The sequence below is a fragment of the Tachyglossus aculeatus genome, chromosome 9 (genome assembly GCF_015852505.1).
Source record: "Tachyglossus aculeatus isolate mTacAcu1 chromosome 9, mTacAcu1.pri, whole genome shotgun sequence".
In the NCBI taxonomy this organism is placed as follows: Eukaryota; Metazoa; Chordata; class Mammalia; order Monotremata; family Tachyglossidae; genus Tachyglossus; species Tachyglossus aculeatus.
The window spans coordinates 33,178,288-33,202,832 of NC_052074.1; the positions used below are offsets into that span (position 1 = coordinate 33,178,288).

At 43.9% G+C, this 24,545-nt stretch overlaps 1 protein-coding gene across 2 annotated transcripts in view; it reads left to right on the forward strand.

Annotated features, from left to right (window-relative positions):
• APOB (apolipoprotein B) overlaps positions 1 to 24,111 on the forward strand; it is a 44,711-nt gene extending 20,600 nt beyond the window's left edge. For both annotated transcript variants that reach the window (XM_038751640.1, XM_038751641.1), the window contains exons 17-29: positions 194 to 361; positions 2,584 to 2,795; positions 3,890 to 4,072; positions 4,842 to 4,963; positions 5,791 to 6,001; positions 6,842 to 7,017; positions 7,455 to 7,633; positions 7,842 to 7,987; positions 10,278 to 10,651; positions 11,986 to 19,566; positions 20,435 to 20,549; positions 20,654 to 20,837; positions 22,096 to 24,111. In XM_038751640.1, the coding sequence (XP_038607568.1) occupies positions 194 to 361; positions 2,584 to 2,795; positions 3,890 to 4,072; positions 4,842 to 4,963; positions 5,791 to 6,001; positions 6,842 to 7,017; positions 7,455 to 7,633; positions 7,842 to 7,987; positions 10,278 to 10,651; positions 11,986 to 19,566; positions 20,435 to 20,549; positions 20,654 to 20,837; positions 22,096 to 23,712 (11,268 nt within the window). In that variant the 3' untranslated portion in view covers positions 23,713 to 24,111. The remainder of the gene's footprint in view (positions 1 to 193; positions 362 to 2,583; positions 2,796 to 3,889; positions 4,073 to 4,841; positions 4,964 to 5,790; positions 6,002 to 6,841; positions 7,018 to 7,454; positions 7,634 to 7,841; positions 7,988 to 10,277; positions 10,652 to 11,985; positions 19,567 to 20,434; positions 20,550 to 20,653; positions 20,838 to 22,095) is intronic.
• The last annotated feature ends 434 nt before the right edge of the window (positions 24,112 to 24,545 follow it).

Here is a 24,545-nt window from a genome sequence, read left to right on the forward strand (position 1 = left end):
CAGGCATGCTCCAAGTTGCAGGATGAAGGAATTTTGTTTCAAGAAAGCCCGTTTATTACAATTGTTTTCACAATTATAAAAAGCAAACCAATCATACCCCTAAAGAGTCCGCTTCAATGTTCTTTCATTTTGTTACAACTTGTAGTATTCACGCTCACTACCTGTTTTACACCCTCTTGTTTTTGACCACCAGATTGCCGAGACTCTGTCGAAAGGCTCAAAGAATGATCTGTTTGTTCACTACATTTTCATGGACAACAACTTTGATCTCCCAACCGGAGCTGGATTGCCGCTTCAGGTCGCATTTTCTGGAATAGTGGCCCCGGGAGCCAGAGCAGGGATGAGGCTTCAAGCAGCAAACGTGAGTCTGAATTCATTCCACGACCGTACTATTCGTAAAGATTAATTGCACAAAGCAGAGAAGTTAAGCAGAGTAGGTGAAGGGGATCCTGTACCGTGGACAACGAAGGAGCTGAGTGCCATAATTAATACCTCAGGCTCAGTATTGTACAGCTTTGGAATCATGACCCTGTAAGCTGTGCTACCTCGTGACGAGTGGGAGTGAAGGGACCTGCCAAAGTTAGTGGTAGTAATAGCGTTTACCAAGCACCTACTGTGTGAAAAGCACTGAACTTCTTCCTTGGAAAAAGTCTACCTGAATGGGAATCAATCAATCAATCAATCGTATTTATTGAGAGCTTACTATGTGCAGAGCACTGTACTAAGTGCTTGGGAAGTACAAATTGGCAACACATAGAGACAGTCCCTACCCAGCAGTGGGCTCACAGTCTAAAAGGGGGAGACAGAGAACAGAACCAAACATACCAACAAAATAAAATAAATAGGATAGAAATGTACAAGTAAAATAAATAAATAAATAAATAAATAGAGTAATAAATATGTACAACCATATATACATATATACAGGTGCTGTGGGGAAGGGAAGGAGGTAAGATGGGGGGATGGAGAGGGGGACGAGGGGGAGAGGAAGGAAGGGGCTCAGTCTGGGAAGGCCTCCTGGAGGAGGTGAGCTCTCAGCAGGGCCTTGAAGGGAGGAAGAGAGCTAGCTTGGCAGAGGGAGGGCATTCCAGGCCCGGGGGATGACGTGGGCCGGGGGTCGATGGCGGGACAGGCGAGAACGAGGTACAGTGAGGAGATTAGCAGTAGAGGAGCGGAGGTTGCGGGCTGGGCAGTAGAAGGAGAGAAGGGAGGTGAGGTAGGAGGGGGCGAGGTGATGGAGAGCCTTGAAGCCCAGGGTGAGGAGTTTCTGCCTGATGCGCAGATTGATTGGTAGCCACTGGAGATTTTTGAGGAGGGGAGTGATATGCCCAGAGCGTTTCTGGACAAAGATAATCCGGGCAGCGGCATGAAGTATGGATTGAAGTGGAGAGAGACACGAGGATGGGAGATCAGAGAGAAGGCTGGTGCAGTAGTCCAAACGGGATAGGATGAGAGCTTGAATGAGCAGGGTAGCAGTTTGGATGGAGAGGAAAGGGCGGATCTTGGCAATGTTGCGGAGCTGAGACCGGCAGGTTTTGGTGACGGCTTGGATGTGAGGGGTGAATGAGAGAGCGGAGTCGAGGATGACACCAAGTTTGCGGGCTTGTGAGACGGGAAGGATGGTAGTGCCGTCAACAGAGATGGGAAAGTCAGGGAGAGGACAAGGTTTGGGAGGGAAGACAAGGAGCTCAGTCTTCGACATGTTGAGCTTTAGGTGGCAGGCGGACATCCAGATGGAGATGTCCTGAAGGCAGGAGGAGATGCGAGCCTGGAGGGAGGGGGAGAGAGCAGGGGCAGAGATGTAGATCTGGGTGTCATCAGCGTAGAGATGATAGTTGAAGCCGTGGGAGCGAATGAGGTCACCAAGGGAGTGAAGAGTTCACAACTTTAGAATCAGGGGTGTTGGGGAAGAGGATGGCAAAGGCAAATAAGGAAAAATGAAGCTGTCAAAGCACAGAAGAAATCTAAATTAGAAGAATAATCATAAATGCAATAAGAAAAATATATCCCGTGTGTAGAGGAGCAGAGTTTCCTGTTCCTCGCATCTCAAAGTCCAAAGAGGCACAAGAGACACTGCCACAGGCTTTACAATGTTCTGAAGGTTGGAAAGGACTCATGTTACCCCTGGTTTCTCACCCATCCCTATTATTATTATGGTTTCTATTAAGCACTTTCTATGTGTCAAACACTGCTCTAAGCACTGCAGTAGATGTACATCAATTAATTGATCAATCAATGGTATTTATTAAGCACTTACTATGTGCAGAGCACTGTTCTAAGCATGTGAGAGAGTATCATACAACAGAATGGGTTGGACCCAATCCCTGTCCACACAGGGCTCACAGTCTAAGGAAGAGGAGGAACAGGCATGGAATCCCCATTTTACAGTTGAGGAAACTGAGGCAAAGAGAAGGTAAATGACTTGACCAAGGTCACAAGGCCAACAATTGGAAGAGCGGAGATTAGGACCCAGGTCTCCGGAGTCCCAGGATCATTTTCTTCCCACTAGACTATGCTGTTGTAACTCAGATAAATTGAGTGATGCTTCTTGTGACACTCAGAGAGTGATTTTCTGGCTCGCAGATGCAGGCAGAGCTGATTGCTAAACCAGCCGTATCCGTTGAGTTTGTGACACACCTAGGAGTTGTCATTCCGGACTTCGCTAGAAGTGGTGTGCAGATGAATTCCAACTTGTACCATGAATCTGGACTTGAAGCACAAGTTACTCTGAAAGCCGGACAGCTCAAGCTTTCCATACCATCTCCCACGGGCCCAGTCAAGCTCTTCAGTGTCAGGTACCAGAATTGACCAATCTACTGAGCCATCAATCAATACTATTCACTGAGTGCTTACTGTGCGCAGAGCACTGTATTAAGCATTTGCAAAAGCACAGTGCTGCCTATATAACCCTAATTCACCAAATTGCCAGCTCTCCACTTCACTTTTTATTGGATGGACCTTTTTGCTTTCCTTGAGTTTCCGGGAGATAATGTCCTGACTGTTCACTCTAACTGGATGATGTGAAGTGTAATTTAATCAATCTACAGTATTTATTGAGTGCTTACTGTGTGCAGAGCACTGTACTAAACGCTTAGTACTGTTTACCTAGCAATGTATTAAGCGCTTGGGAGAGTACAATTCAAACAAATTTGTGGACACATTCCCTGCCCAGATCGAACCTGCCTCCGAAAATGAACTGTTCAAGCGCATTTCAGGTATTTCAATCATATTGGATTAAAAAAATAATAACCTCCTGTTCCCGACTAAAAGCAGTTTCAAACTTTCAAGATTTTTGTGGGCTCCCAGCTTTATCAGAGGTTTGGCTAAGGGAGACTTTGTGGTATATTACTGTTCCTTTATTTCTCCCAAGAACAAAGTTTACATCAGGTAAAATAATCGGTGTTTTGATGAGTCTTAAAATCTTGCCTTGTTTCCCAACTCATGGAGTCACACTTTGTAGTGCTAATCTCTAAAATGGATTTGAGAATGTAATTAGTTGGAAGCAGTTCCTTTAACTGACATTTAGCTTATGAAGAACCAAAGGATGTGCAATATAATAATAATAATAATGTTGGCATTTGTTAAGCGCTTACTATGTGCAAAGTACTGTTCTAAGCGCTGGGGGGGGATACAATGTGATCAGGTTGCCCCACGTGGGGCTCACAGTCTTAATCCCCATTTTCCAGATGAGGTAACTGAGGCTCAGAGAAGTTAAGTGACTTGCCCAAGGTCACACAGCAGACATGTGGCGGAGCCGGGATTCGAACCCATGACCTCTGACTCCAAAGCCCGGGCTCTTTCCACTGAGCCACGCTGCTTCAATATGGCACTAGGAATGTTTTGAAGATGATTATGTTCACTGTTTTTTTGTTCTGTCTTGTTTTACCAGTAACACCCTTCATCTGGTCTCCACCACCAAAACTGAAGTCATTCCACCCTTCATTGAGAACAGGCAGTCGTGGTCAACGTGCAAACCTTTCTTTACTGGGCTAAACTACTGCACCACTGTAGCCTATTCTAACGCCAGCTCTACCGATGCAGCCCCTTTCTATCCGCTAACTGGAGATACCAGGTCAGTAGCGTTACACCTGAAAAATCACAAAATGTGGGCAAACAGAGGGTTAGCAACAGGGAAATACAGTATACTGTCCCAACCAAGGTTAGTATTACAAGTGCCTTTAGAGGAGTATTTTTTATTTCCTCACATCCATATATACACGGGAAACAACGTGGCCTAATGGAAAGAGCACAGGCCTGGAAGCCGGAGGACATTTGTTCTAATCCCTGTTCTGCTGTGTGACTTTGGGCAAGTCACTTCTCTGTGGCACCATTACCTCATCTGTAAAATGGCGATTAAAACTGTAATTAAGCACACCAGTAAGTGCTTAACAAATACCATAATTATTATAATTAAGAATTAAGAAATTATAAGAATAATTATTATATAGTTATTATATTATATATATATATATATATATATATATATATATATATATATATAGCATTTGTTAAGCACTTACTATATACTAGGCACTTTACTAAGTGCTGGGGTAGATACAAGATGATCAGATTGGACACCTAATCAGGAGAGAATTGAATCCCCATTTTGCAGATGAGGAAACTGAGGCACAAAGAAGTGAAGTGACTTGTCCAAGATCACACAGTAGACAAGTGGCAGAGTCAGGACCAGAACCTTTGACTCCCGGGCCCACATTCTTTTCATTAGACCATGCTGTTTCTCAAGATGGGAGAAAAGGGGTTTATTTCTTCACATGAAATTGATAAGAACACTGATTTTTGTTATGAAAGAGTGTAACTTTTTTGCAATAAAACATCTTTAGGTTTGAGTTTGACCTGCAACCCACAGGAGAAGTGCAGGAGTACTCTGCAAGTGTGAACTATGAATCACAGAAAGAGGGAAAAGACCTGGTGGACAGTTTGAAATTTGGTGTTCAAGCAGAAGGTAAAACAGTGTGATAAAGCACTTGTAACTTATTTTATCCTTGAGGCGTGGACTCTAATGATAACCGGAAGAAAATATTTTCTCATTTGAGTAACTCAGTGTTGAACGCAATGAAAATTCTGGGGTATATATGTCTTCAAACTGGAATCCATAGCCAGCAGGTTTTCAATAAGGAAAATCAAGGCAAAGTGAACCCCCGAAGAGGATGGTATAGTTGGAAGTGAGACTGTAGCTTGTTGTGGACAAGGAGAGTGTCTACTAACTGTGTTGGACTCTTCCAAGCAAATAGTTCATTGCTCTTCACATGGAAAATGCTTTATAAATATTTATAATTATAAATGATTGCTTGCTTGCTTGATTGATAATATATTTATTTAATAACCACATCATGCTGTGCACTTGACTCGCTGTTGGGAAGTACACATAAAAATGTGACACATTCCCTGCCCACAGGAAGCTTACATTCTAATGGAAGAGATAAAAAATATTTATAACTAGAGTAGCCAAAAAAACAAAGTGGATGTGAATATATATGTATATGAAGAGAGAGAGAGAGAGAGAGATGCATATAGTTGATATGCACACAAATACATACACACACACATATATATAGCTTTGTTTATATGTTTATATTTAAAAAATATCTATTTATAAAGACAAACCTATATATCATGCAATTACTACTAAATATGGACCTCATATATGTATTTTAGCTATTTAGGTTGGTTCTAGTTTCACTCCAGTTCAATTCTAGTTCCATTCTTGTTCTATTACAGTAGGAGAAGCAATGCTGTTCTTTGAACAACCTATTAATTATGTTTTTCCAGGTAGAAAGCTAAGTGAGGCTGCAGTGATTTTCAGATACAACCGAGGCAAGAAGATTTTGACCGGTGATTTACAAATTCCAGAATTCGATGTTGACTTTGGAGCCAATTTGCGTGTGAAGGATGAATCAGCTCAGGACAAAAAGGCATATACCCTTACCTTGGACATCAACAACAAGAAAATCCCTGAAATTACCATTACTGGCCAGATGAGGTATTTCTGAAGCTCACTTAGCTTCCTTCCAATTCCTAGAACAAGTATTTAGGAATTCAGGGGTTATAAACTTCCAAATCCTGCACATACTTGGACTGTGATTGAACTACAGGGCAGGGAGTTATGCCTACCGAAGCGATGGCACAGTGTTTGGAACATATTAAGCACAAAAAATACCACCATTGTTAACATGTGCGGGGCCTACCCTGGGTCAGCAGGGCCACGGAAGCCCAAGTTCCTCAATTACCATTTAGCATCTGTGAAACGACGGAAATCGCTGTCAATCAACTATTTCCCTCACCAGTTTCCACAGTGTGAGAAGGCCCCTCCTACAGTTCTTTATTGGGTCTGAAGGACTGTTGAGTCTGGCCAACAGTAACTCTGTTCAGTCCTTTAAATGCTTAGTTGCATATTTTTGCTACCACAGATGCCTTTTTCTAGCTTGTTACTCCATGCAGAATTTCATCCTGAAAAAAAAAATCCACTTTCTCAGGCTCTATGTCAAGTCTATATGAGAAACAGCACAGCCTTGTGGAAAGAGCACTGCCACAGAAGTCAGAAGATCTGGGTTCTAATTCCGACTCTGCCCCTTGTCTGTTTGGTGACCTGGGGCAAGTCACTTAACTTCTCTGTGCCTCAATTGCCTCATCTTTAAAATGAGGACTAAGTCCTAGTCCTTCCTGCTCAAATTTGTGAGCCCCTTGAGGAACAGGGACTCTGACAATCTTGTGTTTACCCCAGCACTTACTACGGTACATGGCACATAGTAAGCACTTAATACATACCATTAAAAAGTCTAAGAAGTTATATTTACTGTAACCTTATTTTATTTTTAAATAGATTTGACGGAAATGAAGAAGGAATGATTGGTGGCATCATATCCATTCCTCGTCTGCAGGCTGAGGCCAGAACGGAGACATTGTTCCACCAGTCCTTTAACAAACTGACGCTCCAAACGGACTCCTCTGCCACCGCTTATGGGATGACACTTTCAAAGAAAATGGGATTCCAGTATGGTACGTAAATGGCTCTCGTGCACTAAACTAACACTCTAAACACAAGTCACTTTACTTCTCTGTGCCTCAGTGAAAATGGGGATTAAATCCTACTCCTTCCTACTTAGACTGTAAACCCCAAGTGGGAAAGGGCCTGGGTCCAACCTAACTTGTATCTACCCTAGTACTTAGTACTTGCTTGGCACATTGTAAGCGCTTATCAAGCATCAATAAAAACACACGCAAAAAAGATCTGAAATCATTCATTCAATCGTATTTATTGAGCGCTTACTGTGTGCAGAGCACTGTACTAAGCGCTTGGGAAGTACAAGTTGGCAACATATAGAGACGGTCCCTACCCAAAAGTGGGCTGACAGTCTAGAAGGAAGATGTTATGAGACCTGTAAGCCCATGAAAGAAATACGCCTGGAAATTTATTTTTATATTTGCATTTTCAGATAATGAAAAGATGGAATTTGAATGGAATACCGGAAGCAATACTGACACCAAAAAAGTGGCTGCCATTTTCCCTGTGGACATCTCTAAGAGTTTACATCAGTATGCCAATGATCTGCTAGATCATCACGTTGCTCATACCAACATGACTTTCAGGCGTATCGTTTCAAACTCAATAGAAGTACGTACGAAAGTTCATTATACATCCATCCATACTGTTCAATTTAATAATGAGTTTCTCATTTCCATATTGATCAGCAAAGAAATATTGAATTACTATGTTTCACGGCATTCCAACTGCTTCAAAGACTGAGGAATTGGAACATTGATCATTTTAACTTTAATCTGGCTTTTAAGGCATTTTGGAAAATGACTCCTGTCTTTTTCAGGCAACAAACACATGGCTTCAGTCGGCTGCTGAGAATGTTCCATATGCTCAGGTGCTACAAAATAAGCTAAGAAATCTACAGGAATTGAACATGGAGAAGATGGGATTGCCGGATTTCCAAGTCCCTGAGAATCTGTTCTTGAAAAGGTACAGAAAACCCTGAGGCCATTCCTCTTGGCACATTGAAAGCAGATACTACTCTCAGTCAGTAAACTTCAGCTTCATTGGCACGGTCCTCTTCTGCTTCTCCTCCGATCTCTCCGGCTGCTCTTTCTCAGTCTTTTTAGCAGGCTCCTCCTCTACCTCCCACCCCCCTAACTGGGGGGGGTCCCTCATGTTTCAGTTCTATGTCCCCTTCTATTCACCATCTACACCCACTCCCTTGGAGACCTCATATGCTCCCATGGCTTCAACTACCACCTCTATGCAGATGATCCCCAAATCTACATCTCCAGCCCTGATCTCTCTCCCTCTCTGCATTCTCACATTTCCTCCTGCCTTCAAGACATCTCTACTTGGATGTCCTGTAGGCACCTCAAACTTCACATGTTTAAAAGTGAACTTCTTATCTAACCACCCCAAGTCTAGACCCTAGATTTTCCTGAAGTATTTTTTTCCAAAGTATTTGTTAAGCGCATACTATGTGCCAGGCACTGTACTAAGTGTCGGGGGAGATGAAAGCTAATCAGATTGGATGCAGTCCATGTCCCAGATGGAGCTCACAGTCTTAATATCCATTTTACAGAGGCACAGAGAAGTTAAGTAACTTGAACAAAGTCACACAGCGGACAAGTGGCAGTGCTGGAATTATAACCCAGGACCTTCTGACTCTTCAGTCCGTGCTCAATCCACTAGGCCACACTACTTTCAATTTCAGTAATCTTATGATAAATTAAAGCAGTCTAGTATTGTATGACATGTTTATCACTATTTCTTTTCCAAGACCATCTGGATGAAAAATGCAAATGTAAAAAGAGCAGAAACTTTGACTGTATCTCTCACATTCCCATTGCTTTTAAAGCTCTCAAGCAGCTCTCTTCCCATTCTTCTCCCACTACAACCCAGCCCACACATTAATCTCCTTTGAGCCTCACTGTCTCTATCAAACTGTTGTTTACCTCCTCCCTTCTCCTTCACGTCTGCAGACCACCAATCTCCATATAATTAAAGCTCTACTAAAATCCCATCTTTTCCAGGAAACCTTCCCTGACAAGTCTCTCATCTCCCCACCATATTTCCCTCCCTACTGCATCACTTATGCACTTGAGTCCTTAGCCACTAAGCAGTTGGGTACTCAGAACACTCTCTCCCCACCGGGGTAGCCTAGTAGAAAGAGTCTGAATCTTATTCACACAATCTTTCTGTGCCTCCGTTTTCTCCCCTGTGAAATGAGGATTCAGCATCTGTTTTCCCTCCAATTTAGACCAGGAGCCCCATTTCTAATCTTTCTGTTGGCTTCTCTCTGTCGGCTGGGTGCCAGTTTAACAAGGTTGACTTGCTGGATTCCTTAGAAATCGAAAGACCACATTCCTATTCAAGGACAACTTTTTTTCTTCCCTTTACCTTGAGGGGTAGAAAAAAACATGATGCTCCCTATTTAGCTTTGTTCTTCATGAAGTAGCCTTGTCACTCTTATGAAAAAAGCCCACTGTTGGGCAGGGACCGTCTCTATATGTTGCTAACTTGTACTTCCCAAGTGCTTAGTACAGTGTTCTGCACACAGTAAGTGCTCAATAAATGCAATTGAGTGAATGAATGGCCTAGTAGAAAGAGCACAGGGTTCTAATACCAGCTCCACTGCTTGCCTGCTTTGTGAACCCAGGCAATTTTTTTAAATTTCTCTGTGCCTCAGTTTCCTTAGGACAGGAACTCTATGTGCACTCATTGCATTGCACTTACCCAGTGCTTGGTACATAGTAATTATTAATAATTATTCTTAATCTTAGGGAAAGGTTTGCAAAAGATAAAATGGAAATGGAAAGAGATGGTAAATTTCCTGTGAAGCCAAGGTTATATTTTCTTCAGTTGGGAAAATCAAGCATTATGAGATCATGCTGTAGAGAAACGAGAGCTTTTTTTTCCCAACATTTGGGCAAAAATCCCCATCCTCATGTACTTTCAATAAACCTCATTATCACAGATCTACTGCATGAAAACCCTTGTAGGAGTGAATCAAGAATAAAAGCCATGAGAAAAGTAAAGTATCTTGAGGCATTAGATGGCGTTCTCATTGTTATTTAATTTTTTGAGCATTATTTTCTCTGTGCTGAGAGTGAGATGCCTTGACTTCATCAATCGTATTTATTGAGCGCTTACTGTGTGCAGAGCACTGTACTAAGCGCTTGACTTCTTTAAGTGCTAAATTTACATACATGGTGATATCCTACCTGAACTTTTCTAGGGCGATTGACATGTGCGTTTGATTGGTTCATTACAGCGATGGCCGGATCAGGTATTCATGGAATGAGAATAAATTTGAAATCGCGATTCCAGTACCTTTTGGGGGAATATCATCCCAAGACATGAAGGTCCCACAGTCCGTACGGATGCCGGAATTGAAGCTGGAGTCAGTGGGGATCCACCTGCCCTCCCAAGAGTTCACAATTCCTCCATTTGCTGTTCCAAAGTCTTATCAACTGCAAGTGCCCCTTCTTGGTGTCCTGGAGCTCTCAACCAATGTGTACAGTAATCTCTATAACTGGTCAGCTTCCTATACAGGGGGCAACACCAGCCAAGATAACTTCAGTCTCCAGTCTCGATACCATGTGAAAGCCGATTCCATTGTAGATCTTCTCTCGTACAATATCCAAGGTAAGACATTTTCATCTATATGGCAATTATACTGACCTAAAACAGATCTTGAAATCTTAGGGCCTTTTCATTAATTTTTTTATAGTATTTGTTAAGCATTTACTATGTGCCAGGCACTGTACTAAGTGCTGGGGTGGATACGCGCTAATCAGTTTGGACACAGTCCACGTCCCATGTGGGGCTCACAGTATCAATCCCCATTTTCCAGATAAAGTTAAGTGATCTCTCTTCTAAGTGATTAACTGATTAAGTTAAGTGATCCCCCACAGTCACACAGCAGGCAAATGGAGGAGCCAGGAAATGTGTTCTCATTTAGCATTTGAAATTCCAAGAGTGGATAATTTTTAGAGGGAATATTGACTTCAGTCAGGCAAAAATCACTCCTGCAGAGAAGGTGATGGTGCTTGATGTCTGTGTCTGATCCAGAGCTCTTTTCTGAAGCAACTCATGAGAAAAGGTAGAGATTGCAGGAAGGACACAATAAAGAATCAACAAAATTGACAAGGAAAGAGGGACAGAAGAGAGAAAACACCTAGGCTAAAAGAAAGAAATTTTTTTAAACAGCCGACTTTTCTTGGAGAGTCCAAGCAAATCACCAGCAGCTCTAGCTTGTTTCCAGGGCCAGTCATATTGAGAAAGCTCACAATCCAACTTTCATTTTGCAGCCAGCATGTTAATAGACCAATGTAGGGACCGTTAGGTATTCCTCCAAAGTTCTTAGAACTTTGGTCCCAATAATGAGTTTCAAAGCTGGAGTATTCCAAGATTAATCAGGTCCAAAACAGTCCCTTTCCCATGGAAGCCTCACAGTCTAAGTAGGAGAGAGATCTCTTCTCAAGTTTCAGTCCTGAGTGAGAAATGGGGACTCTTTCCAATACCATGAATCTTGGAGCGGAAGTTGAATGAAAATAGGCTGCCATGCAATTCCGGGTACTTTCTTGTGTCACTCTAGTCTGTCATATTGTACTCTTCCAAGTATTAAGTACAGTGCTCTGCACACAGTAAGCTCTCGATAAATAAGATTTATTGATTGATGGTTGTAACATTTTTATGTTGGATTTTCTGGGTGCCATCAAAAATGTGCTTTCTCTCTTTACCTTTTGGCAAAATTTTGTCTTGTAACCTGGGAGTTACCCAGATGCCTCCTGTGTTGGAACCCACTATGGTTTTCAGAGAGCATCTCTATTTTTTTTAGTGGGACTTTGGATTACCTCAGAAATTACATAATGTTTTGAAAGTATTTGTGACAGGCATTGAACATATTTTATTTAGACCTATATTTTGTTAGGGAAAAACTTCTATCAAAACTAATTTTTTTCTCCTTTTCCTCCTAGGTTCTGGAGAAACCACTTATGACTACAAAAACACGTTCACCATAGCTCTGGATGGATCTTTACACCACAAATTCCTGGACTCACACCTGAAATTCAATCACAGAGAAACTCTCGGAAACCATCCAGTTTCTAAAGGTTCCCTAACATTCGATTCGTCAAGCTCCTTGGGGACACAGGTGTCCGTTGCTGCCAATTTTGACTCGAAAAGGAGGCAGCATTTGTCGGTCAAAGAAGCGAAAATTGATGGTCAGCTCACCATATCCTCATTCGTCGCCAAAAGTGCTTACTCTCTGTCATATAACCGTGATGTCAACACTCAACACATAAATGGAGAATCCAATCTGCAGTTCAATTCCCCCTACCTTAAGGGTTCCAATCAAATAACTGGAAGATACGCTGACGGAGCACTGTCCATTACCTCTGCCTCTGATCTTCAGAGTGGCACCTTAAAGAACACCGCTTCCCTGAACTATGAAAACAGCCAGCTGACCCTGAAGTCTGACACAAGTGGCAAATTCCAGGACTTTGTAGCAACCAACAAGGTAGACCTGTCCCTCTCCAGGGAGAATGCTCAATTGCGCTCAGAGTACCAGAGCGATTACAAAAACCTGAGATTCTACGCCTTGCTCTCAAGCTCCCTCAATTCCCAGGGCCTCGAACTGAACGCCGACCTCCTCGGAACCGATCAGACCAACAGAGGGGCTCACAAAGCAACGCTGAGAATTGGCCGGGATGGTTTGTCTACAAGCGCCACCACCAACTTGAGGATAAGCCCTCTGATCCTGGAGAATGAAGTGAACGCCGGACTTGGTACTTCAGGTGCTTTGGTAAAAGTCACAAGTAACGGTCGCTTCCGGGAACACAATGCAAAATTCACCCTGGATGGAAGAGTAGGCCTAACGGAGATAGTCCTAGGGAGTCTCTATCAAGCTACAATCTTGGGTGCTGACAGCAAAAATGTTTTCGACTTTAGGATCAACAGAGAAGGACTTAAGTTTTCCAATGGCATCATGGGATCGTATAAAGAGATCAAGCTGGAGAACAGCAATAATCTGAACATTGCTGGTTTAGCCTTAGACTTCACTTCCAAGCTAGAGAACACCATTGGCTCTGACAAGTCCTACAGGCACGATTTCAACTTCCAGCTGCAGCCTTTTTCGCTTTTGGCTACCTTGACCAATGATTTCCAATTCGGTGCCCTTGCTGCAACCAACCATGGGAAGTTAAGACTCGAGCCCCTGAAGCTCAGTCTCGGAGGTAACGTGAAAGGGTCCTACAAATCGGATGAATTCAAGCACATCTACACCTTGACGTACGCCGATCTGGCAGCCAGTTATAAAGCAGACACCATTGCCAGCATTCAGGGCACAGAATTTTCCAACAGAGTTAACATGGGCACTGCTGGGCTGTCTTCTGCCTTGGACATGAGCACGAGCTATAACTCAAAACCCCTGCATTTCAATAATGTCTTCCGGTTTGCCCTGAGCCCGTTTACCATTACGGTTGATGCTCACACCACAACCAATGGGAAACTGAGTTTTCTGGGGGAACATACCGGACAGCTTTACAGCAAATTCTTATTTAAAGGGGAGCCTCTCGCCTTCTCTCTCTCCCACGATTTCAAAGGTTCTTCCGGACATGCCTTCGAATCTGGCCACAAAGTCAATACGGGTCTCGAAAACAAAGTCAGTGCTCTGTTTACGCCAGAGGAACAGTCGAGCACCTGGAAACTGAAGACTCAGCTGAACGAAAATGAATACACCCAAGATTTTCATGCCTACAATGCTAAAGATAAGATTGGGGTGGAATTTGGCGGAAGAGCTCTATCTGACCTCGCGATGTTGGACTCGCCAATAAAAGTGCCACTTCTGCTAACGGAACCAATTAATCTGATTGACGTTTTTGATTTAAGGGACACTGTGGGCCAGCCTCAAGAATTCAGCCTCTCTGGTTCTGTAAAATATGACAAGAATGAGCACGTTCACGTAATCAATCTTCCGTTCTTGGAAAGCCTGCCAGCTTATTTCCAAAAATTCCAAGAAGCCATCCTTAACACCCTAAAGCATGTACAGAAATACCTGAAGAGCATAAATATCAATCAGTATGTGAGAAAATACCAAGCAGCTTTGGACAAACTCCCTCAGCAAGTGAATGACTACCTAAATCAATATGATCTAGAAGGACAAGTTAGAAGTGCAAAGGAGAAATTAATCGTTTTCACCGACAGCTATCAAATCACAATGGACGATCTACAGATGGCACTGGATAATGCCAAAATCAACTTAGAAAAAATCCTGGTGCAGCTACAGACTTATGTGATACAATTTGATCAGTATATTAGAAATCATTATGACCTCCGTTCTTTTAAAACGGCCGTTACTGACTTTATTGACTATCTCGTTAAAACATGGAAAAATCTTGATGAACATTATAAAATCAGAATCAATGCAATAAAAGCAATACGAGAAATGCATTTAGTTGTGGAAAACATTGATGTTAACAAATTGGGGAGTGCTACTGCTTCCTGGGTTCAGGATTTAGATGCAAAGTACCAAATCAAAGCTCAAATACAAGAAAAACTGCATCAGCTTAAGGTTCAGATTCAGAATATTGACATCCAACATCATGCTGAGAAACTGAAACAACAGGTGCAGGCCTTAGATATCAAAATCTATCTTGATCGATTGAAGGTGTCTTTTCCACTTCAAAGAATAAAGGCTATTTTTGAACAAATCAAAGATATTATCATAAATCTCCTGGAGGATTATGAAGTAGCTGAAAAAGTCAGTGTTTTTAGAGGCAAAATCCATGCACTAATTAAGAAGTTTGAAATAGACAAACAGATCCACATCCTAATGGATAAGTTAGTGCACTTGACCCACCAATACAAATTGAAGGAAACGCTTCAGAAACTAACCGCTTCACTGAAAAAAATTGATTTAAGAATATACTTTGAGAAATTGGTGGGCTTTGTGGATGATGCCATTAAGAAGGCCAAAACACTTCACTATGACCAGTTGATTGATGACGTGAACCAGTTCCTTGACATGCTCATAAAGAAAGTAGCCGCTTTTGATTACAATCAGTTTGTGGCTGAAACCAACAACAAAATCCTGGTGATTACCCAGAAAATCAATGATGAAATTAAGTCTCTAGAACTACCTCAGAAAGTTGAAGCAGCGAAAGTGTACATAGCAGATGTCAATGCAGTGATTGCACAGTGTGTAGAAAAGCTGAAGGACACTAAAATCACAGTAATAATTGACTGGTTCAGGGATCTCATAAGCTCAACTTCCTTGGATCATCTGAAAGCTAGTATGCGGGAAAACCTCGAAGACCTCAGAGACCTCATCTATGGTATAGACATTCCAAGGGAAATTCAATTATATCTACAGAAGGCAGGCCAAGCTTACCACACCGTCGTCACTTATATTTCTAACCAATGGAGCGTTGTGGCGAAGGAGATTGATAAATTGGCTGAGCAGTACGATATGAAAAACTGGGCTGAGAACCTAAAAGGCTTTGTGGAACTTGGTTTTACAGTTCCTGAAATCAAAACCAGCATCATTGCTGTCCCCGCCTTTGAAGTCAGTCTCCGGGCCCTTCGACTAGCAACGTTCCAGACCCCGGCTTTCAGGGTTCCATTGACAGACTTGCACATCCCATCCATTCAGATAAACATAAAGAAATGGAACGAAATCAAAGTCCCATCTCGGTTTACCACCCCCGAATTTACTATTCTCGACACCTTTACGGTTCCCTCCTATACAATTGACTTTAAAGAGCTAAAACTAAGGATTGTCAGAACGATCGACCAAATGCTCTCCAGTGAGCTTCGGTGGCCCTTGCCAGAAATATATTTTAGAGATTTGAAAATGAGCGATGTCGCTTTCTCCGGAATCACTTTGCCCGATTTCCAGGTGCCAGAGGTAAAGATCCCAGAAATTGTGATCCCTAAGCTCAATCTAAATGAATTTCAAGTGCCCGACATTCGGATTCCAACATTCCAGCTCCCGCAGATCCCGCGTGCCGTGGCTCTTCCTGCTTTTGGGAAGCTGTCTGCCGTTTTTAGAATAACGTCTCCCTTTTTCTCCCTGAATACCAACGCCGGCGTTCACAACACAACAACGCTGATGAGTACTCCCGAATTTGTGGCCTCCGTTACGGTGGATTCGAAATCCAAATTTGACCTTCTGGCTTTCACTTTTGATGCAAGCACGCACCTCTCAGCTCCCAAAATGGAAAAGCTCATCTTGAAGCAATCGGTAAAATTCTCCCAGCAGTACCTAAAGACTCAGCATGAGAGCGAGGTGGTATTTCTAGGAAACTCCATCCAGGGTACAGCTGATTCGCTGGCAAGCCTACACACAGAGAAAAATGCACTCGAGCTGAATAACAACATGTTCGTCAAGCTGCAAAAGCAGGTGGCATTTGAGAGTAACACGAAATACACCCACAAATTAAACATCCCCCAAGCAGATTTCTCAAGCCAGGCTGACCTGCACAATCAAGTCAAGGCCCTGTTGGAAGCTGGGCATGTCAGCATCGTCTCTGTGGGCGCGGGGTCCTGGAAATGGGCTTCCCCGCACTTCTCAGAAGAAGGGACCCACGAGTCCCTCCTCAAATTCAATGTAGAAGGCCCAATCACCCTCTTTGATCTGTCCAATCAGATCAATGGCAAGAACCTAAAAGTGAATCAAAAGTTGGCCTTTGAATCCGGCTTCCTCAACTTTGCAAAATTTGAAGTCGAGTCTGAAGTTGGCTCTCAGCACCTGGGGCAGAGTGTCCTGATTGCCAAAGGCTCAGGGCTCCTTGGAGAAATGAAACTGCAACTTACTGGCCACCATGAGGCGAACCTCAAAGGAAAAGTCGATGGCACCTTAAGAAATGATCTTGCCTTTTTAGCCCAGCCGTTTGAAATCAGCGCCTCGACAGACAATGAAGGAAACATTAAAGTTAGCTTCCCGTTAAAGCTGTCAGGCAAGATTGACTTCCTGAATAAGTATGCACTTGTCCTGAACCCGGGGGTCCAGCAGGTCAGCTGGGAAGTCGGAGGGAGATTCAACCAGTACAGGTACAACCACAACTTTTCTGCAGGAAACAATGAGAACAGCATTGAGGCACAGGTGGAAATGAACGGGGATGCCAACCTCGATTTCCTCAGTGTCCCTCTAGACATCCCGGAGCAATACATTCCTCTGCCTTTCTTAACAATCCAAACACCCCCTGTGAAAGACTTCTCTGTGTGGGAGAAAACAGGCCTGAAAGACTTCTTGAAAACCACGAAGCAATCATTCGATTTAAATGTCAAAGCCCAGTATAAGAAGAACAAAGACTGGCATGCGATCCCTCTGCCAGTAGGAGCAGTTTACGAAGCAATTGAGCAAAACCTCAAATCCTTGAACACGTATTTTGAGAAAGGCAGGGACAACGCACTAGATTTCCTCACCAAGTCGTACAATGAAGCAAAGATTAAGTTTGACAAGTTTAAAGTAGAGCCATCCCTCAACAAACTCCCCAGGACCTTCAGAATTCCAGGATACACCGTTCCAGTGGTCAACATCGAAGTCTCTCCCTTCACCGCCGAGCTGCCAGCATTTGGTTACATGGTCCCCAAGGAAATTAGCACCGTGGGCTTTTCGATCCCAGGAATTGGCTTCTCTGTGCCATCCTACACGCTTGTCCTGCCATCCTTAGAACTACCAGTCCTCCACATCCCAAATACCCTGCGCACAATTACGCTGCCGAGGTTCCGACTTCTAAGCACGGCCAATAATATTTGGATTCCTAGCATGGGGAACATTACGTATGACTTTTCCTTTAAATCAAGCATTATCACCTTGAATACGCATGCTGGGCTTTACAATCAGTCGGATATCGTGGCCCATTTTAGTTCTTCATCTTCCTCGGTCTTTGACGCCCTGCGGTACAAATTGGATGGCAAAACAAGTTTGACAAGGAAAAGGGGACTGAAGCTGGCCACGGCTCTGTCCTTGAACAACAAGTTTGTGGAGGGAAACCACGACAGTACCATCGGCTTGACCCGCAGGAACATGGAAGCCTCCGTGACCACAGTTGCCAGAGTACAGACGCCAATCTTGAGAATGAATTTCAGACAGGAACTAAACGGCAATACGAAATCCAAGCCTACCGTCTCTTCCTCGCTTGGCTTGAAGTACGATTTCAGCTATCCTAAATCGCAGAGTAGTGCCAAAGGAACCCTTGAGCACAAGCTCACTCTCGAAAGCCTGACGTCTTATTTTTCTGTCGAGTCAATATCCAAAGGCAACATGAGTGGCTCTGTTCTGTCTCAAAAGTATTCTGGAGCGTTCACGAACGAAGCCAACACGTACCTGAACTCCAAGGGGGCACGCTCTTCGGTGAAGGTTGAGGGCCACTCCAAAGCTGATGGTGTCTGGAACGTGGAAGTAAAAGAAAACTTTGCGGGAGAGGCCTCTATCAGGCGCCTCTACGCAGTTTGGGAACACAATGGCAGAAACCAGTTGCAGCTCCAGCGAGTCTTTTCCACTAAAGGAGATCAAAACAGCCGAGTCACTTTGGAGCTCGGTCTCTGGAGCGTTTCCACCCTCCTTCAGATTCAAGCTAGCCAGCCCAGCTCCCTCCTAGATGAAGCCTCCATCAGTCAAGCTTTCCTGCTGAACACCAGCCCGGAAAACCAGCAAGTCGTCTGGAGAGGGGAGGGTCACGTTCAAACCGCCTACGTCAGTCACGAGGTCCAGCTGTCAAACGGCAGAGCCGAGGCCCGAATGGATATCGCCGGGTCCGTTGGAGGACATATGAGATTCCTGAAAGGAATTCAAGTGCCAGTTTATGACCGAAGCATTTGGGACCTCTTGAAACTGGACGTGACCACCAGTGAAGACCAGAAACAATATCTCAAAATCTCAACTGGCCTCGTTTACACCAAGAGCAAGTCTGGCTATGTTTTCCCTCTGAAACTGAATCAACTCGCTGACGGATTCACAGTCCCCGGATTGGAACTGGAAGGCCTGAATTTTCCCTGGGCAACTCCAGCCTTCCGGGTTCCCTTCACAACCCTTGAGGTTCCCTCCTACACCCTTGATTTCAGTACAGTCAAAATCCCCAAAAAGCTAAGCTCGCCCCCATTTGACCTAAACTTACCATCATTGCCAAAGGTAAAATTCCCTAAAATCGATGTATCAATACAATACACCACTCCTGATGACGCGCAGATTCCCTTCTTTGAAATAACATCACCCGAGTATCGCATAACTCTTTCACAGTTTACTCTCCCGAAAAGCGTTACAATTGGAACCGTCCCGTTAGATCTGAACAAAGTGGCAAATAAGATCGCGGACTTTGACCTGCCAACCATTTCAATGCCAGAACAGAAAATTGAGATTCCTTCTGTTAAAATCTCCTTACCTGCTGGAATTTTCATTCCTTCATTTGGATTTTTGACTGGAGATTTCAAAGTAACCTCACCCTTATATAATGTCACATGGAGCGTTGGCCTGAAAAACGAAGGAGATCACATTGAGACTTCTCTTGATTCCACGTGCAGTTCGACTCTACAGTTCCTGGAATACGATATAAATGGTAAGGCCACATTGTGAATTCTGCTCCATGAATTCTGTGACTATTTTTTTATTATTATTACTGTTATGGTATGTGTTAAGCGCTTACTACGTGCCAGGCACCGTCCTAACCGCTGGGGTAGATACAAGCAAATCGGGTTGGACACAGTCCCTGTCCCACATGAGGCTCACATTCTCAATCCCCATTTTTCAGACGAGGTAACTGAGGCACAGAGAAGTAAAGTGACTTGCCCAAGGTCACACAGCAGACAAGTGGCGGAGCCGGGATTAGAACCCATGACCTGCTGATTCCCAGGCCCATGTTCTATCTACTATGCCATGCTGCTTCCCAATACAGTGCTTCTCGATACAAATGCATGTCTAGAAACAACAGAAGCTCAAAGCAAAAGCTATAGCCCTGATTTTCAGGCACCACGGGGAAGTATGCCATCCTTAAGAGAAATCTTTAAAAGTAGCTATTCTGCAGTAGTTTGTAATGACAGCCTTCTTAACTTTTCATGTTGCTTTTTAAATGCCCCCTCTGTAAGCGTGTCTGAGGATTTCCTCATACCGTGAGAAGCAGCGTGGCTCGGTGGAAAGAGCACGGGCTTTGGAGTCAGAGGTCATGGGTTCAAATCCCGGCTCCACCAACTGTCAGCTGTGTGACTTTGAGTAAGTCACTTCACTTCACTGTGCCTCACTTACCTCATCTGTAAAATGGGGATTAAAACTGTGAGCTCCCCCGGGACAACCTGATCACTTTGTAACCTCCCTAGCGCTTAGAAAAGTGCTTTGCGCTTAACAAATACCATCATTATTATTTTCAGCCTGAGATAAAATATTCCTCTGCCCCAATTAGCCTAATAGAATACCAAATCTCTCAAATACAGTTGTAACAACATACCGAACAGAAGGTGACAACTTAAAAGGGGAGGAGACGGGTACGTTTTCCCACCGGGACTTCAGTGCAGAATATAAAATGGATTTCACCCTTCGCGGAATTTGGTAAATATATACCCTTTTCCCTTAAAGAGAAGTTAAAACTCACCCTTAGGACGGGCATTTATTCTTCTTTTGATGACCCGGTGTTGGTTCTCTCCCTGTTGTAGTGATTTGCATCAAAATCTGGTGCTTGGCATCATGAGCCCCACTTTCACCAATGTCTACTTGAACTATACAGAAGACGACGACAGTGTTACCATCTCGATAGCCTCGCCGCCCATAGGCACTTTAGGAGGTGGTCTCCAGACTAGCGGTGACATCACTACGGGAAACTTGTACTTCCGCCCTTGGGTGAGTGTGGTGGGCAATTAAGGAGATAGAGAAAACAGATAGTTGTGGAAAGGGAATTTAGTATGGGGTCGATTACACCCCGAAAAATGAGGCGAACCTTAGTGGGTTCCATCTAAGAGTGGTCTGGCAAGGCTCCTATTCTCACTGCTCAGTCTCCAGTCTCTGGAATCGTGCGTTTTTCCTCCATCGGTTTTAGTGACTCGTTTTCCCAGTGCATAAAAGATAGGGGAGGGCTATGGAATCACTCAAAGCCTAGACCCCTCTCCCCCATGTGTCCGACACATCTCTGCTCACCCACCGCAGGGCTTGGGAGGATCCAGGGGAGTGCACTGAAATCCCCATTTTACAGAAGAGGAAATCGAGACCCAGAGAAGTTAGTGACTTGCCGCACAGCAGTGGTGGGGCCGGGATTAGAACCCAGGTTCCCCCATCTGTTATTTTGGAATGTCTAACTCCCCCCAACTAGATTGTAAGATCCTTGAGGGTAGGGATTATGTCATCCAAATCTGTTGTACTGTAGTCTCCCAAGTGCTTAGCATAGTGCTCTACACTGAATTGTACTTTCCAAGTGCTTAATACCGTGCTCTGCACACAGTAAGCGCTTAATAAATACGATTGAATGAATGAACGAACAGTAAGCACTCGATAAATACCACTGATTCACTGACTGATCGATAGGTCTCCTGAATCCAGGATGCACTAATAATAATAACTGTGGTATGGGTTAAGCACTTTTTATGTGTCAGGCACTACACTGAGCGCTGGGGTAGATACAAGGTAATCAGGTCTCTGTCCCACAAAGGGCTCACAGTCTTAATCCCCATTGTACAGATGAGATAACTGAGGCACAGAGAAGTGAAAAGACTTGACCAAGGTCACACAGCAAGAAGACAAGTGGCAGAGCCAGGAATAGAACCAGGTCCTTCTGACTCCAGTCCTGTGTTTTATTCATGAGGCCATGCTGCTTCACTAGCCCACGATTTTCTGTGGAGCAGACCTGGGCAAAAAATATCCCTTGGGTCATTGACAGTGGTGTACAGAATGGTTAGGGGGCTGGGAGGGAGGCGCGGGATGGGGGGGGGGGGGGGCGAAGGAGGACAGGATTGAGCAGCTTAACCAGGGTCAATGGCAGATTACTGGTGGATAATCGGGTGCGAGAAGAACCCTGTTTTTACCTCTAAGTTCCAGGAGCACGAGTCGCCGATATTTGGCTGACTGAATTTAAACAATGCCCTTTTCCTCCTGGGGTTGTTTTTAGTCCACTCCTGAGAGAGAAGTCAACATAACCGAAATGGTGATCTTCCTCGAGGACTCGGGTGTGAGCCAGGACAAAATCAGCTGGAATGAGGATGCCGCCGAGGAAGTCCTCAACACCCTGAAGAGGTCCGTGCCCAAAATGACCACGGCCGTGTATAACTGGGTCGATAAGTATCACCAGGAACACACAGGCATGGATCTCAGGATGGCCTCTTCCAGACTGAAGAGAAGTATGCAAGACAGTGCTGACAGAGCCTACGCTGAAGCAAGAAAACACATTGCAGAGGCAACTTCAGACCTCAGAGGAGCCGCTGAGGAGGCCGCAGGGACATATCGACTGCTGAAGGACAAAGTTGAAGACGTCTATCAGGATATGTCAACTCAGGTTGATTACCAGGAATTAAAAAACAAGGTTTTAGACACTACAGTGAATGTCCTAAAGGAGTACCACAAGAAAATAAAGCACCTGATTGTCTCAGTCGTGGAGTTCCTGAGGGTCACAAAGTTCCAACTCCCCGGCCAGAGTGAAAAATATACAGCAGAAGAACTCTACACCATGTCTACCAAAGAGGTTCGAGAGGCCCTGGTTTGGGGCATCTCTAAATTTCAACATATTTTGGATATTGTGGTCATTTATTTAGAAGACCTGGATACCTCCATTCTGAAGGACATAAAGATTAAGATTCCTGGTTTTTCCAGATCCATCCAAGGAGAGGAAATAATTGAGCCGCTCAAGACATTGACCCGATATTTCATGAAAGAAATCCAGTGGGCACCTAATTATCTTCAGAATGTCAAATTTTCAGAGGTGGCCGAAAATCTGCAGCATTCTGTCCAAAAGGTTTTCGTAGGCATGGAAGAAGCCATTGAAAGCTTGAAGGCAAAGAGCTTTGATGATATCAAAACTGAGTTCCATGAAATGTTCAGCCCAATCTTTAACGTTCTTCTCCCAAATGCATTCCAAGTCTTCAAGGAGAAAATCAATGAATACCTGGCCGTACTGAATACATTTGTTCAGCATACATTGCAAGAAGTTTCCAAAGAAATGCAACAGCTGCATCAGTACATGAAGGATCTTCGGGAAGAGTATTTTGATCCGAGTGTGGTTGGATGGGCGGTGAAATACTACGAAATTGAAGACAAGGCGGTGATCTTGTTCAAGAATCTTCTTGTCACTCTGAAGGCATTCAGTTCCAGAGTCATGAATAGCACCGCTGACTTGACATCTAACCTAGTGGAGCAGGTCAACGAATTTATCAGCAAAGAAGGTCAACAATATTTAAACATTCTAACTGATGCCAACGGGAAAGGGAAGAAGATGATCTCAGAGCTTTCTTCTGCTGTGCGCGGTAAGATTCAAACTTGGGCCGCCACTGCTCGGAAAAGCATTGCCGAATATCATGAACAATTCAAGGTAAAGGTGCAGGATGCCTCTGAACAGATCTCTAGATCATACGAAACCTTTGCTGCCGAGACGAAACGGCTTGTCGACCTGACTATTGAAAACTTCTATGCGTTCCTAAAGTACCTTACGGAGCTACTCCAGAAGCTTCAGTCCGAGACAGACGGTAGCATAAATCCATATGTACAAGTGTCCCAGGGAGAGAGAATATTCTAAGCACCTCACCCACTTGAGCAACTATCCTTTAACCAAGTTCCCAAGCTCAAAGACGATGTCATCGGGGGAAGGTTGGAGCCGACTCACTCTTTGATCCCGCAAGGCTTCGAAAAAGGTTCCAAGGAATGGGAAGACTTACAGAGTCTCAATGAACATCACATTGTTGATGGACAGTTGACCTTTCAGCAGGTTGCCGAAGAGACGCGCCAGCTCATGGAGGCCTAAATAGATCTGTGTCATGGTGAAAATTGCCTGTTCGTATTCTGATGTGTATTTAAAGAGGACAGCAATCAGAATAGCTTGGACTTTGGGAGTTGATATCTTCATAGATGACAAAATCATATAATCTGGGTTTTGTTGTTGAACTAGGCAAAGCAAATAAATGAATTCTTTAGTAAACACTGTGTCGTTCAATGTGTGAGGAAAGATTCCCAATTTGCAGTGCCGATAAGTTAGTGGGAAGTGGACACGGAAAAGCAGGCTCAGGAAGTCTTTTGGAAAGTCAAAGTTGTTCCACCAAGGAGCAAGAAATCCAGTTACCTGAGGGATTCCGTTTGGAATGGAGAAAGAAGACAGAATACCGACTGCATGCTGAACAAAGGGAGTGGGAGGGAATGTCAGTTAACTGTAGACGAACCCAAGGCTTTAGGGTAGTGGCAACCTCTCATTTCTGATTGATTGATTGACTGATTTTTATGGGAGCCGGGAGCCTCTGAAGAAACGTCTCCCTTGTGTGTCGGATCTAGAGGGCCAAAACGAATGGATGGCCCATCCGGCAAAATGATGGGAAGAATCAGGAGCGAGGAGCATAGACAAAGGGATTCATAGATAGA